The 14723-nt window shown below is 47.6% G+C and overlaps 1 protein-coding gene across 1 annotated transcript in view; it reads right to left on the bottom strand.

Annotated features, from left to right (window-relative positions):
• The window catches only part of LOC136711518 (transient receptor potential cation channel subfamily M member 2-like), a 50153-nt gene that overhangs the window by 16535 nt on the left and 18895 nt on the right, over nt 1–14723 (bottom strand). The window contains exons 12-19 of the mRNA XM_066687837.1: nt 14214–14540; nt 13694–13843; nt 12098–12224; nt 11365–11510; nt 2344–2456; nt 1938–2036; nt 1289–1514; nt 228–346 (exon numbers count right to left, since the gene is read on the bottom strand). Of these exons, the coding sequence (XP_066543934.1) occupies nt 228–346; nt 1289–1514; nt 1938–2036; nt 2344–2456; nt 11365–11510; nt 12098–12224; nt 13694–13843; nt 14214–14540 (1307 nt within the window). The remainder of the gene's footprint in view (nt 1–227; nt 347–1288; nt 1515–1937; nt 2037–2343; nt 2457–11364; nt 11511–12097; nt 12225–13693; nt 13844–14213; nt 14541–14723) is intronic.

Here is a 14723-nt window from a genome sequence, read left to right on the forward strand (position 1 = left end):
GGAAGGATGGGATATTAATTTTAAAGTCATGGTCAAATCCAGAAAGTATTTTTCCTGGAGCATCTGTTTCACTGCATTGCAGAACATCATGAGTCAACTGGGGATTTGATAGCAACTGCTTGACTGTCAATAAGTGTCCTTGTTCCTTTTACTATCACCTGGATTAACCCCCTTTCCACCAGTGTAACTACATTTATCTTTCAGAGCAAAGCAACATAAAGACCAACCTGCATGCAAGTCCAGTAATGAAAATTAATATAGCCAGAACATCAATCTTGTTCCATAACTCATTTATATAATTTTTTGCCTTCCTTCGGAAACGAAATCCATCTGGATCATTACACAGCTGGACACAGAAACAGAAAAGACAAACAAGACAACAGTGGTTTCTAATGGGTTCAACATGCCTTCACTGTTCTTGATATTACATTTTGGAATATAGTAAAGCACAAACATTTGTTATGATTAGTCTGATAATTTAACACTCCTCTTCCATGCAAATGATACACAAACACAAGTCTAGTCCCAATTTGGGACTACCAGCGTTGAGACGGATGTTGTCGAGTTTCCTCTGGAAGATCCCGTTTCCTGGTAACATACTATGAGTAAAAATGGAATCTGTTTGTCTCCTAAGTGTTTTCTTAATTAAAGTACATTCTAACAAATGAATTATTCTAACTTGCTTCCTGTAGACTATCTAGTTTGTGAACAGTGAATTTGCTCTTGTTTTTTAAACTTTACTACTGCATTACTTTTTCTTTTTTTGCAACTACTTGGGACTATTTCTATAGTTTTTTTTTCCCTCCACATCGCTACATCGCTACTGGGTCACTCCCACAATGCATCAAGCGCACTATCTTAGGCACTGTGTAAAATAACAGAGGCCCTTATTTTCAATACACTGCATTGTGAGTGAACTTGATTTAAAATATTCAATGTAAGTTTTTGTTGTCATTGTCGCTTGTCATACGGTAAAATATTCAAAGGTATATTTAGAGATTTAGCAAATTGGATACTGCATGACTGCGTGTGTGTTTGTTCTGGAAAAAATACATTCTGGTATTTATATACAAATCTGAATATACAATGTGCCCTTTTAAGCAATCAATAAAAGATAAAGTACATAGCCACTTTTCAGGTAAATAAGTCAGGTGAGGGTTATACAAGCACGCACTGACACATGTCTCAGAAACAAACATTCCTCAACAACACTTAACTAGGTCAAGCCATGATTGTAATGGGAACATTTATTTTCATAAAAAGGGAGACCACGCAGTGATTAGCTCACCTGTCGAATCTCCTCGAGCACCAAAGACAGCAACCACACATAGAGCAGGATTTCCCAGCCGGAGGGGGTGACCTGGAAGTTCATCATCAGGATGTAGGCGAAGAGGCAGAGGAATATGAAATAGGACATGATGTTCCAGTAGAACTTGACCACTGCGCAAGAGAAGAAGCTCAGAAGACGGGTGAGGCAGGTCAGGGGTTGTTGTTCAAGCTGCTCTTGGTTCAACCTGAAGAAAGCAGAGCAGAAACCACAGTGGTATGTGGAAACACCACACGATACACATACTATTAGCAAATCCCATAATTTTATGTAAAGCATAACAGGATAGACTTTCAAGGAAACAAAGTGGGACTTAAGCCTTCACATAGAGTGCTCTTACAACAGTGTTCTTAAACCTATAGTGTATAATGTGGCAACCCCAATTAAGCATACTTTCTATTTAAAGGAGATTCATGCACCTCTTAAGTACAACACCAGTAAGAATGAGACACGGGGTGGGGGGATAATGGAGTGGAATAAAATGAGTACTAGGTTCAGTCAGGTATAAAGGTGCTGAGACTCCCCACTTGAGTTGAGTAGCTGTATATTAATCCCCTTCTCTCTCTCAGTGGATTCTGTAATAAAGATAGATATTGTGACGTAATCTCACCAGAAATGTGACCGAATTTTAGCCAGACTGATGGCCAGTGATTTCATATTGTCGATGTCCTCTTTTCTCTTCTGCTTCTTTTGAATCTCTTCATCCCGTCTGTCAGTGACAAAGAAACACTTAGGATCACAGTCTGATAACTGATACCATGTATGTGCCACCTCAGTTAAATATTGAACACATGCGTTAGATTATTATCCATCTCAATAACTATTTAACTATTTACAGAATTTGCTTTTGAATTGGATCTCAACAGATCAAATTACTTTCTAATTTTGCTTTAAAAATGTTAAGAACTTGGTTGTCTGTATTCTTTATAAAACATAATTTGAAATTGGAAATAATTATTTAGAACATCTTCATATTTAAGGTTTTAATATACATGTATTAGAAGAAAGGCAGAAACCTGAATGTGATGAGACCAGTGTAGATGAGAGGGAAGAACAACATGCACAGTAACACCTTCCATATTGTTGTGTCCTCTGCCAGCTCCCCAAACCACATCTTGGTCATGAAAGACTGGGTAGAAAGAAATGTTTCCAATGATGGTAAAGCACCACTTCCAAGATAAAAACATATCCACACCATGTATCAATGTAGACACCAGCCCAGCCCCATTAGAATTGGTATACACATTCTTACAAACATTTGATTGTTTATATAGTCCTTAAACACAGAAGGTTAAACCAGGTTAAATGTGCTCTAAAACATAAAATCAGATTAAGCAATTAATAGATAAGAGGGACCTGTGCAGACTGACCGAGCAGATTGCAGTTATCTTTCAAGTCAGAAGTACTGCCCAAGGGGGAGGGGTTTCTGTGCACTTCTGTAGAAACCCGATCGAAACGTCACTCTATCAAAGCTGCCATTGGCCCCTGTCGTCAGCACAGGTTCGTCCACTTTTGCTATTTTGCTTTCGCTATTTCGACTCGAGAACGTGAGCTCTCTTGTGCCTGTGTTTGTGCATTAGACATTATTCGGTTGGTTGGCTTCATGGCTGTGCTGTTTACCACCATTTATTATTGTCTGTGTCTATTTGTATTATTATTAGTTATTAGCTAATCCGACTCTGTTCCGTCCGTGACCCGGGACACAGGCGCGCTCAGTTTCAGTTTCGTCTACAAATAGTTAACTTTAAAAATAATAGTCGTGTTTATATAGTGCCTTATATACACTCACCTAAAGGATTATTAGGAACACCATACTAATACTGTGTTTGACCCCCTTTCGCCTTCAGAACTGCCTTAATTCTACGTGGCATTGATTCAACAAGGTGCTGAAAGCATTCTTTAGAAATGTTGGCCCATATTGATAGGATAGTATCATGCAGTTGATGGAGATTTGTGGGATGCACATCCAGGGCACGAAGCTCCCGTTCCACCACATCCCAAAGATGCTCTATTGGGTTGAGATCTGGTGACTGTGGGGGCCAGTTTAGTACAATGAACTCATTGTCATGTTCAAGAAACCAATTTGAAATGATTCGACCTTTGTGACATGGTGCATTATCCTGCTGGAACTAGCAATCAGAGGATGGGTACATGGTGGTCATAAAGGGATGGACATGGTCAGAAACAATGCTCAGGTAGGCCGTGGCATTTAAACAATGCCCAATTGGCACTAAGGGGCCTAAAGTGTGCCAAGAAAACATCCCCCACACCATTACACCACCACCAGCAGCCTGCACAGTGGTAACAAGGCATGATGGATCCATGTTCTCATTGTGTTTACGCCAAATTCTGACTCTACCATCTGAATGTCTCAACAGAAATCGAGACTCATCAGACCAGGCAACATTTTTCCAGTCTTCAACTGTCCAATTTTGGTGAGCTTGTGCAAATTGTAGCCTCTTTTTCCTATTTGTAGTGGAGATGAGTGTTACCCGGTGGGGTCTTCTGCTGTTGTAGCCCATCCGCCTCAAGGTTGTACGTGTTGTGGCTTCACAAATGCTTTGCTGCATACCTCGGTTGTAACGAGTGGTTATTTCAGTCAAAGTTGCTCTTCTATCAGCTTGAATCAGTCGGCCCATTCTCCTCTGACCTCTAGCATCAACAAGGCATTTTTGCCCACAGGACTGCCGCATACTGGATGTTTTTCCCTTTTCACACCATTCTTTGTAAACCCTAGAAATGGTTGTGCGTGAAAATCCCAGTAACTGAGCAGATTGTGAAATACTCAGACCGGCCCGTCTGGCACCAACAACCATGCCACGCTCAAAATTGCTTAAATCACCTTTCTTTCCCATTCAGACATTCAGTTTGGAGTTCAGGAGATTGTCTTGACCAGGACCACACCCCTAAATGCATTGAAGCAACTGCCATCTGATTGGTTGGTTAGATAATTGCATTAATGAGAAATTGAACAGGTGTTCCTAATAATCCTTTAGGTGAGTGTATTCTGACTGTTTGCTGTGTAGGTTTTTGTCCACAGGGCTTTTTCCTCCACAGCAGGAGAGCTAGCAACTGGCAGTAAAATCCGAGGCCCGGCTGCTCAGCCTGAGCCTCGGTGTGTCGTAAGAAATCTTGCCTGCGTGAGCTCCTCCACCGGCTTGCGCCCGCACTACAGCCCGCAGCTGCGGCTGTAGGAGTTCTCGCTCTCTCAGTTCGCTGAGAACGAGCTCTGCTATCCCTCCCCGTTTGTGCGTGTAGGCCTCAGTTTTAGATCCCACTACGACTGGTGGTCTACTACCCTCTGCCCCCTCGGACCCCGGACTCCATGTCACCCGGTGTCCCCGGAAACCCCGGCACACACGGCTCTTGTATCCAGCACCTGGTGCTTGGCATACACAGCGTTCAGTCCGGCAACAGCAAGGTTGCATTTGGTTGGTGTGTAGTGCCCCCGTGTACATAAACATTGCCGGGTGGAGACGCACTTACAACGGCAAGCCCGCTAAGCGTTCCACTTGTCGAAGAGGCGTTTCAGTTGTTGTGTGTCCCCGGTGCAAACACTGACCGACGCAGACTCAGAGCTTGAGGCGGAGCTCATGGAGGATGAGCTGGTCGCTCCGTTGAGTGTGGACACCTCTCCTCCTCCAGGGCCCCGATCAATTGTTCTGCCTAGGGCCCCCACATACTCTAGAATCGCCACTGCCTGGAACCATCCGGCAACAGCCCCCACCCTAACCAGGAGATGGGAGGCTTATGCCAGGACCCAGGGCGCGGCAGAAGCGGGCTTGGTGGAATTTCCTCCAAGAGAGGGAGCAGTCCCTGCAGCTGGCCCGGGTTTGCCCTGTTGCACCCTAGGCCCAGCAGCGCATGCCGTCTGCGGCAGCTCACCGATGGGGAGACCCCCCCCACCGTGGCTCCCAGGCTATAGCCCTGCACACCTGCCAATCTCCACCAGCGTCTCACTAGCAGGCAGGCACCCACTGAGGCTCACTGCCCTGGCCCCCTGCAGCCCACAACAGCTCGTGGTAGGAGGGGGCCTGGCACGACCACCTCCATCACCCGAGCCCCGTCCCTGAGGCTTTCCAGCAGTCTCTGTACCACCCTTACACCCTTACTTTGATTCAGCGTTGTTCTCCACGCTGCGTGTAATAAAGGCATTGCAATGAACCAACCTGATTGAAGACTGAGTTTCTTCCACACAGATGCACAGGAAGTTTCTCCTCTTCGCCTTTGAGGGCCGAGCAATCGAGTTTGCTGTTCTCCCCTTCGGCCTGTCGCTAGCCTGGACGTCGTGTTAGCCCCCTTGCGTTGCCAGGGGGTCCGTGTCCTCAATTATCTAGATGACTGGCTGGTTTGTTCTCACTTGAGGGAGCTGGTTCAGAACCACACAAACCTGATTTTAGGCTGCCTCTCCGAATTGGGCCTCCGGGTCAATCGAGAGAAGAGCTGCCTGATGCCAACTCAGCAGACACAGTTCCTCGGACTGAGTCTCGATTCCGTTGCCATGCTCGCCACACTGGCTCCAGAGAGAGTTGCTTCCATACACACATGTCTCTCCCTCTTCTGACTGAGAGCTTGTGTCAGGGTGTCCCTTTGTCAGAGGCTGCTGGGCCTCCTAGCGGCTGCATCACAGACCCTCCCCCTTGGGCTCCTCCAATTGAGGCCACTACAGTGGTGGTTCAGGTCTCTCAGGATGCATCCTCGCCGTGATCGAGCACGCCGAGTCACGGTCACTCCGGCATGCTGGAAGGTGCTCCATTGGTGGTGGAGCCATCACAATTTGACCCTCGGTGTGCCCCTGGGGCCAGTCTACCACCGAGCAGTCATGACAACAGACCCCTCCAAGTAAGGTTGGAGAGCAATCTGCAATGGACGTGGAGTCCGAGGCAGGTGGACAGAGCCCACACGGGCCCTCTATATCAACGTCCTGGAGTTATAAGCAGTACTTCTTGGACTGTCTCATTTCCTGCCAGTCCTACGGGACAGACATATTGGTTTGGATGGACAACACAGGTGGTTGCCTATCAACATGTAAGGAGGTCTCCGGTTGCGCAGACTGTACTGTCTAGCATGCCATCTGCTTCTGTGGTTGCAGCCAAGGTTATACTCCATCAGAGCAGTTCACCTCCCAGGCTTGTCCAACACGGTGGCGGACCTCCTCTTTCAGGGAGGGCCTCTGGTCTCAGAATGGTGCCTCCACCCGTTTGTGATACAACAACTCTGGAGCCGGTTCGGCAGGGCGGACGTGGATCTCTTCGCCTCGGCAGAGTCCACACATTGCCAACTATGGTTCTCCGTCTGAGACTGCTCAGGAACCCTAGGGATCGACGCGCTAGCCCACACATGGCCACGCTGTCTCCTTTACGTGGTCTCACCATTCCCCCTTCTCCCGGTGGTCCAAGAGAAGGTCAGGAGACAACAAGTGACAATTCTGCTGATAGCCCCACTGTGGCCTCGCAAATTCTGGTTTGCAGACCTGATCGCCCTCCTCTGCAAAGAGGCTTGGCAACTCCCAGTGAGAGCGGACTTGTTGTCCCAGGTGCAGGGCACGCTTTGGCACCCCAATCCGGGCCTCCTCCAGCTCTGGGCCTGGCCCCTGAGTGGGAGTGGTTGATTGCCTAGGGTCTGTCAGACACGGTAGTAGCCACTATTCAGTCAGCGAGAGCTGCCTCTTCAAGGTCGCAGAATTCCTACCGCTGGCGGACAAGACGATGGTCAATACCCAATTAATTGCCCCATCGGGGTCATATTGCAATTTGTACAGGAGCTGTTGGACCAGGGCAAGTCTTCGTCCACGCTCCAAGTGTATCTAGTGGCCATCTCTGCATGTTATGTCTGGATTGATGGCGAGCCCCCTGGGTCTCATTTCTTGGCTGTGCAGTTTTTAAAGAGAGCTCGACGGCTGCAGTCTCATTGCACCCCTTCACTGCCTGCATGGCGCCTTGATGTAGTGCTGGACACACTTTCCCAAGCCCCATTTGAGCCACTGAACTCAGCTGAGTTGAGGTTGGTGTCACTTAAGACTGCTGGCAATCACCTCTGCAAAACGCGTGAGCAAGTTACACACCCTGTCCCTACACCCATCGTGTGTCCGTTTTGCGGGAGATGGCTCCAGGGTCACGCTACGGCCTAACCATGCATTCCTCCTGAAAGTGCTGTCTCCATTCCATGTCAACAGGCCTATTGAGTTGATGGATTTCATCCTCCTCCCTTCGCTTCAGAGCAAGAGAGTCGGCTTCACCTACTCTGCCCTGTGCGGGCCCGCAGGTGCTATTTGGAACGCACTAAGGACATTCGGCACTCAGACCAATTGTTTGTCTTATGGAGCGTGGACACAGGGCCAGGCGCTTTCAAAGCAGCGCCTCTCGCATTGGATTGTCGACACCATTACCTGAACTCCTGGTGGCCCACTTGACTCAAGGCATTGCCACATCATGGGCCTTTTTTCAAGGCACCCCCTTTTCAGACATTTGTGTGGCTGCAGCTTGGGCCTCACTGCTCACAATTGCCCGGTTCTACAGGTTGGATGTGACGGGACCGGTCCCTTCCATTGGGAAACCGGTGCTGGTTAGAGTTGAGCACCAGTAGCCTATGGGCTCTGGCTCCTGCCTTTCCTCTCCCAGTCTGCCCCTGTTAAGTGCATCCTGATGGAGCTATTTGAACCGTGTCTTTTATTATTATTATTATTATTATTATTATTATTATTATTATTATTATTATTATTATTATTCCTTGGCAGACGCCCTTATCCAGGGCGACTTACAACATAAGTGCAAAACAAAGTGCAAAAATACAGTTAAGTAAAGCCATCAATCATTACAAATTCAATTTACATAAAACATAGCAATTCAAAATATAATACATTTTACGACTTCCAATTTACACAGGCAAGTACCGTAAGTGAGGTCCTACATCCTGGATGGTAAAAGCTAAGTGCTGTCAAGATGTAGGGTCACAGTCAAGGGCTACGGGAAAGGGAGCAAGGAGGAAATCAATCAAAAACGCAAGAAGCATTATAAAACTCTGTGAAGTGCTATCTAACGGGGATTAAAAGGACTAATATTATAAGTACTGTCTGAAAAGATGTGTCTTGAGTAAGCGCCGGAATGAGGTCAAGGACTCTGCTGTTTTGACTTCGGTGGGAAGGTCGTTCCACCATTTAGGGGCCAGGGATGAGAAGGAGCAGGCTCTGTAGGAAGGGTGGAGAGTAGGTAGAGTTAGTCTTCTAGCACTGGAAGACCGCAGTGGTCTGGAGGGGATGTATGGAGAGACGAGTGTCTGAAGGTAACTTGGTGCAGTGTGGTCGAGACAGCGGTAGGTGAGGGTCAGTGTCTTGAACTGAATGCGTGCCAGTATCGGGAGCCAGTAGAGGGAGCGGAGCAGTGGAGTAGTGTGTGCGAAACGGGGCAGAGAGAATACCAGAGTCGAGTAGTCGGTGAGGAAGGGACGGATTCGCGTATGTTGCTCAGGAAGAATCTACAGGTGCGTGTCAGCGTGGTAATGTGCTGGGTGTAGGATGATTTTTAGCGGAAGAAGAAGGAGAGAGTGTGGTGGATTCCAAGGGGATCGAGATGGAGAGGTCAGCAGAAGGTGAGGATGAGTGGGGGGAAAACAGGAGATCTGATTTGGAGAGGTTGAGCTTGAGGTGGTGTGAGTGCATCCAGGCGGAGATAGCAGACAAGCAGGAAGAGATGCGAGAGGGGATGAGAGGGTCAGAAGAGGGAAAAGACAGGAAGATCTGGGCATCATCAACGTAGAAGTGGTAGGAGAAACCATGGGATGCGATGAGGGGGCCCAGGGAGCGAGTGTAGAGAGAGAACAGGAGCGGGCCCAGGACAGAGCCTTGGGGAAGGGTTGGTTTCTTGAGGAGTGGGATGACAGCAGCTTGTTTAAATGCAGAGGGGAAACACCCAGAGAGGAGTGAGGAGTTGAGGAGGGATGAGATGAAGGGGAGTAGATCAGGAGCGGTCGTTTGGAGGAGGCAAGAAGGGAGAGGGTCCAGGGCACACGTTGTAGGTTCATGACGTAGGAGGAGAGCGGAAACTTCAGCATCTGAGAGAGGTGAGAATGAAGAAAAGGAAGCTTGATCGGTGGGAGGTTTGGGTGTGATGGGAGATGAGGGTGGAGTATTGAAGAGCCTGCGGATGTCTGCAATCTTGGAGGAGAAGAAGGAGGCAAAATCATCAGCAGTTAGAGATGAGGGAGGAGGAGGGGGGGGCAAGGAGGGAGGAGATGGTGGAGAAGAGTTTGCGGGGGTTTTTGACAGTGGATTCGAAGAGTGATTGGAAGTAAGATTTCTAGGCTGAGGTGAGTGAGGAGGAGACTGTAGACAGTAGAGAGCGGTAGACTTTGAGGGCAGCTGGGAGTTTGGTCCTTTTCCACTTCTGTTCTGTGGCACGCAGACTAGTTTGGGTTGAGCGGAGAACAGCAGAGAGCCATGGCTGAGGACGGGAGGGACGGGCAGGACGAGACGTGAGAGGACAGAGAGAGTCAAGGGAGGAGGTGAGGGAGGAGAACAAAGAGGAGGTAGCACAGTTGACAGATAGATGGGAAAAACAGTCAATGGAAGGTAAGAGAGTGAGGGCAGTGGAAGCAAGGGTGGAGGGGGAAACGGAGCAGAGATTACGGTGGAAGGTGACAGAGGCAGTGTGTGGAGTGGGGAGGGAGGTGAGGGAAAGGGAGAAGGAGATGAAGTGGTGGTCTGAGATGTCCATGGGTGTCATGGAGAGTGTTGAAGGGGAGCAGCCTCTAGAGAAGATGAGGTCTAGCTGGCGGCCAGCCCTGTGAGTGGGGGGAGACGGGGAGAGAGAGAAGTTAAAGGAGTGAAGGAGAGGAAGAAGTCTGGCACAGTGGGAAGGGTTGGAGATGTGGATGTTGAAGTCTCCCAGGAGGATGGTAGGTGAGGACAGCGAGGGGAGGGAGGAGAGAAGAAAGTCAAGTCATCAGGAAGGAGGTGAGTGGACCATGTGGACAGTAGAGAACTAGAAGGAAGAGGTGAGAGGGGGAGGTGAGTTTCACTGCATGGAATTCAAAGCTGTGGGTCGTGATAGAGGAGAGAGAGGGGGGACAGAGAAGAGGAGAGAAGGGGAGAGCAGGAGCCCTGTTCCTCCTCCACGCCCGGTAAGACGAGGGGAGTGGGACAGGACAAACAGAGAGGATAAGGCAGCAGGGGTGGTAGAGTTGTCCGGGGAGATCCATGTCTCGGTGAGAGTGAGGAAACCCAGAGAGTGGTGGGAGGCGAAGGCGTAGATGAAGTCGGCTTTGTTGGAAGCTGAGTTGCAGTTCCACAGGCCCCCAGAGAGTGGATGGTGCATGCGTCTGGCCTGTACCCCGCTCTGTATATATAATTTGTGTTAAACAGCAGGACTGTGCCTCCATTCTGGAAAGGTTAGAATGAAGCTCACTGCCGCTGTTCCCAGCTGTTGGCGCTCGAGTTTCGCTGCCTCGCTGTGTACATAGTTCCTTGGTCAGCAGGTTTGTGGCCCGCTCTGGCTGTGTTACGCTGAGCAAGGGGACTGCTGCTGTTGTCCTCCAGCGGAGGGCACCTGAGCTTCTCCAGTGCCCCGCTGTGTACATACTTAATTTATTCACACGGTAAGAGCTGTAGTTGCCCTGAGTTAGCTGTGCTATTTAGCAGGTGTCAACTGCTCCTGTGTTCCATGTGTGTTGTGTTGCCGAGGCCCCTAGCGGTGCACTTTGGGGCAGGCTCCCTTATCAGCTCACTGCCTCCTCCCTTGTGACGGTTTTGATATACAGTAACCCCTCCCACTTGGGGCCCAAGGGTTGCAAGGTTGCGCGGGAATCCTGGCTCCCGGCAAAAGAGGACGAACCTGCGCAGGAAGTGGGAAGGGACCTGTTCTGAGTGACGAGCGCAGGGGCCAATGGCAGCTTTGATAGAGTGATGTTTCGATCAGGTTCCTTTGGGAGTGCGCAGAAACCTTTCCCCCTTGGGCAGTGCTTCCTTTTTCAGATAACATTCGCAACCTATCGTTTCTAAGAGTCTAACAAGATGAGATCCTAAAGTGTGTGAAGAACCCCACCTGGACACCTCCTTGGGCCACAAAGCTTGTGTTGTTGGCCTGTAGAGCCAGGCGCAGGCAGGTGGCTCCACCCCAGGCCTTGGAGGGACGGATCAGCAACTTCTCGGCTCTCAGCTCATCTCTGGTGTAGCACTCTGTGAACACACCTGCAGAGCAAAGAGATTCATGAACACTTATTAGACCAGTGGATGAGGAGTGGACAGGGCCCAGTTCCTGACAATGGGCCTGCTTTCAGTCATTTGGTTAAATATGTACTAAGGGTGGACATTAAGGACAGAACAACCATCCATGGGAATCTCCAAGTCAAAGCTCCATCAGTAAGTGGTCTGAAACTTCGGTTGTATTTAGTATCTTCAGTGTATGCCACTAATTTGTAAAACTAGCTATTTTCCTTTGGCCACCCATACAAAGCAATGTCAATTACTTTTGCAAGACAAGGAAGAGCATGGTAATGCACATGCAGAGCTGGAATGCAGTGGGGTTGGATGAGCTTCACACCGTAATTGAAACTATTGAACTATTTCTGATAAGAAAAAATATTATGAAAAGGCGGCTTAACTCTCCAAAGTTAATTTGATCACCAAATAAAAAAAAAAGAATCTTGATATGAAGAAAGGAGATGGTTTGCAAATAAGAGAAGAATAGGAGAAGGTAACCTTCAATCACCTCTTCAAATTACATCAAAGATTTTGAAGATCATTCATAAAGGAGGAGCTCAATGGCAATACTGTACCGATCGCTTGTTTTTCATAATGGTCGGCTAGACCTCTCATGTCGTTTGACTCATCGCCCTCCTCCTCTTCAGCAAGCTTCTTCAGGATCCTGCTGGCTGCTAGGGCTGCAGCGATACAATCCTTACACTGCAAAGATGAAGATGTGAACATATTAGACTCAGATTCCAGAATCAGAATTAGCCAGTGTTGGTGCCAAGGACCCACAACCTTGTCCAGATGTTTTGAGTAGGGCTGTCCCGAAGGGTACATTTTAACCTTCCAAGGTTAGGAACACACCCAATGAAGGTTCAAAGCTTCGTTAGTGCTAATTTGCATAATTTATCAATTACATCACATTAGCGCACAGTTTATATCGATTGTACTTGCATGGAATAGAGAATCGGTGTAAAACCCTTGATGAATATATCCCGGTGTTCATTACTGTACTGAAAGTAGTAAATACTAGACACCGAAACACAGACACCTTAACTTGAACTTTGGGTTAATTAAAATAAAAAGACTCTCTTCTACAGTTCAGAATTTGTGTCCACATTATATATTATTATTATCATAGGGATATAATGGGGTCATCTCCAGTGCGCTGCTTTCAGTTCTATGCAATTGACCTGTTAAACCTAATAAATAATCTTAATTTAAACTTACGTTGGTTAAATGATCCCAGAAAATGCTTGTTCCTCCCTGATACACCAATTTTCAGTTGCAAATTTACATTCAACTGTTTGGGGGTTTTCTGTGCTTTTAGTAAAAAAATCCAAACAGCAAATTTGTTTTGTTTTACATGTCCATTATATTGCACAACACTTTGCAAGATCGAGGATAAAGAAACAACGCATAATAACACAGTGGTCCACAGGTATCCCTGCTAACACACAATGTCACCACAATGTTGTAGCAGTGTAATTTAGATGTGTGTTAGCTGGGATGCTGGCAAATGGGGGATAGTTCTCTTTCAAAAGATTTTTTTGGTATCAGTGTAATCGCATTTTTGAAAATAACATTGTCTAAATTTAATCTGGTCTAGTGCCCACTGACAGAACAGTGGCAATTGAGGGGCTTTTTATTACGGTTTCAAAACTTAGTTATATCCACCAAATTTTATTTAGGCTAAGTAATGGGCAGTATACAAATAAAATGTTTTAATTTAGATAGTGGGACATCTGAAGTGTGGTTTAGTGTTGTAATGCTTGCAAGGGTTTCCAAGGAGTAAACCCAACTCATTATTGCTGATGCAACAACAAATTCTTATAATTATTACTGCAGCACACACATCTCAGGGACTGAACACACTCACACTGATTCATTCTTCTGCTCCTCCCTACTGCGCTGCCTCTAGCTCATTAACCACTTATTGGGTGCAGGGGCATGCTACAGTATTCAAACATTGGTAATTTGTATCAACAGGGGGAAAAAAATCGATGTGATTGTCACATGACAAACCTTCGAAGGTCTGGAGACCGAACAAAACCTTTGAACTTTCGAACCTCAGGAGACAGCCCTAGTTTTGAGTGTGCTGGATGGACCAAAGAGCAAGCTGGACTGCCAACAGGTCCCCAGCTCTCCACACCAGGTTTCTTTCCTCCAACTTCACTTCTTACTTGTTCCCAGATAATCTCTGCCAGCTCTCTCCTATTCTGCAGAACAGCCCAGATGAAGAGATCCCGTGCTGGGTCCTCTAGCGTTTTCACTGGGGTCCTTTCGATGACAGGGGGTGTTATCTGTAGGTCAAACTTGTGGACCATCTGCACCTGCAAATAGTTAGAGGAACAACTGCAATATTACAGGGAAGTAACACATTCATAAGGTGCACCGCAGCCACACATCCATGATCATTAATCAAATTAAACAGAGTTGGGGGTGTATTTGTTTCATATGAATAAAAAAGTCGGAAGTCACACCTGCCAATCAAACATGACATCTGCAACTGTTCATTTTTGGATGAGGTCAAACTGAAGCAAGCTCTGGTCTAGGAAGGAAATGAAGTGCTGCAAACAACGGTTTGTGGAGTGTGTTAGGAAAGCCTTCAATTAAGTTACCTGTTTACAATCCTAAGACTGACAGAGCCTGCAAGGAATGCCTGGAGGAGGGTTGGAGCTCAGAGCGCCTCACAGCGCTTACCGTGATGTGAATGTCACTGAGTGGTATCTCAAAGCGGTGGCGGGCAGCAGGCTTGGGGTAGAGGGGCTGAGTGAAACTGCCCAGGAGCTGGTGCAGCTCATCGGACACCAGGCCCAGAGTGATCCTGTCCGCGTGCTTCGCAGTCTTCAGCCGCTTAGCGATCTTGTGCAGGATGAGGCTGCTGGGCTGCAGGTGGTTGTACAGCTCTAGCAGCGTTTGCTCGTTCATGAACTCATTCAGGCAAACCCCATTCTCCAGGAGCAACTTCACAAAATCAGCCTTGTCCCCAATCAGAGCTGACAGCATGGCTGGGTGCAGATCACTGGACTGGGGAGGAAGGGAGTGAGAGTGAGGTTTTGATCAGTTTTCTCAAAGGCCTTCTTGTATTACCCTCACCCCACCCCACCCCACCCTTATGGCTGGGGCACAGAAACCTCATCTTGAACAGTCTTGTGAACATAAGGCAAACAATCCCTTTCATTCCTAATTGAGTTTACAAGGTAGCTTTAT

Source organism: Amia ocellicauda, chromosome 16, assembly GCF_036373705.1.
Source record: "Amia ocellicauda isolate fAmiCal2 chromosome 16, fAmiCal2.hap1, whole genome shotgun sequence".
NCBI classification, from domain to species: Eukaryota; Metazoa; Chordata; class Actinopteri; order Amiiformes; family Amiidae; genus Amia; species Amia ocellicauda.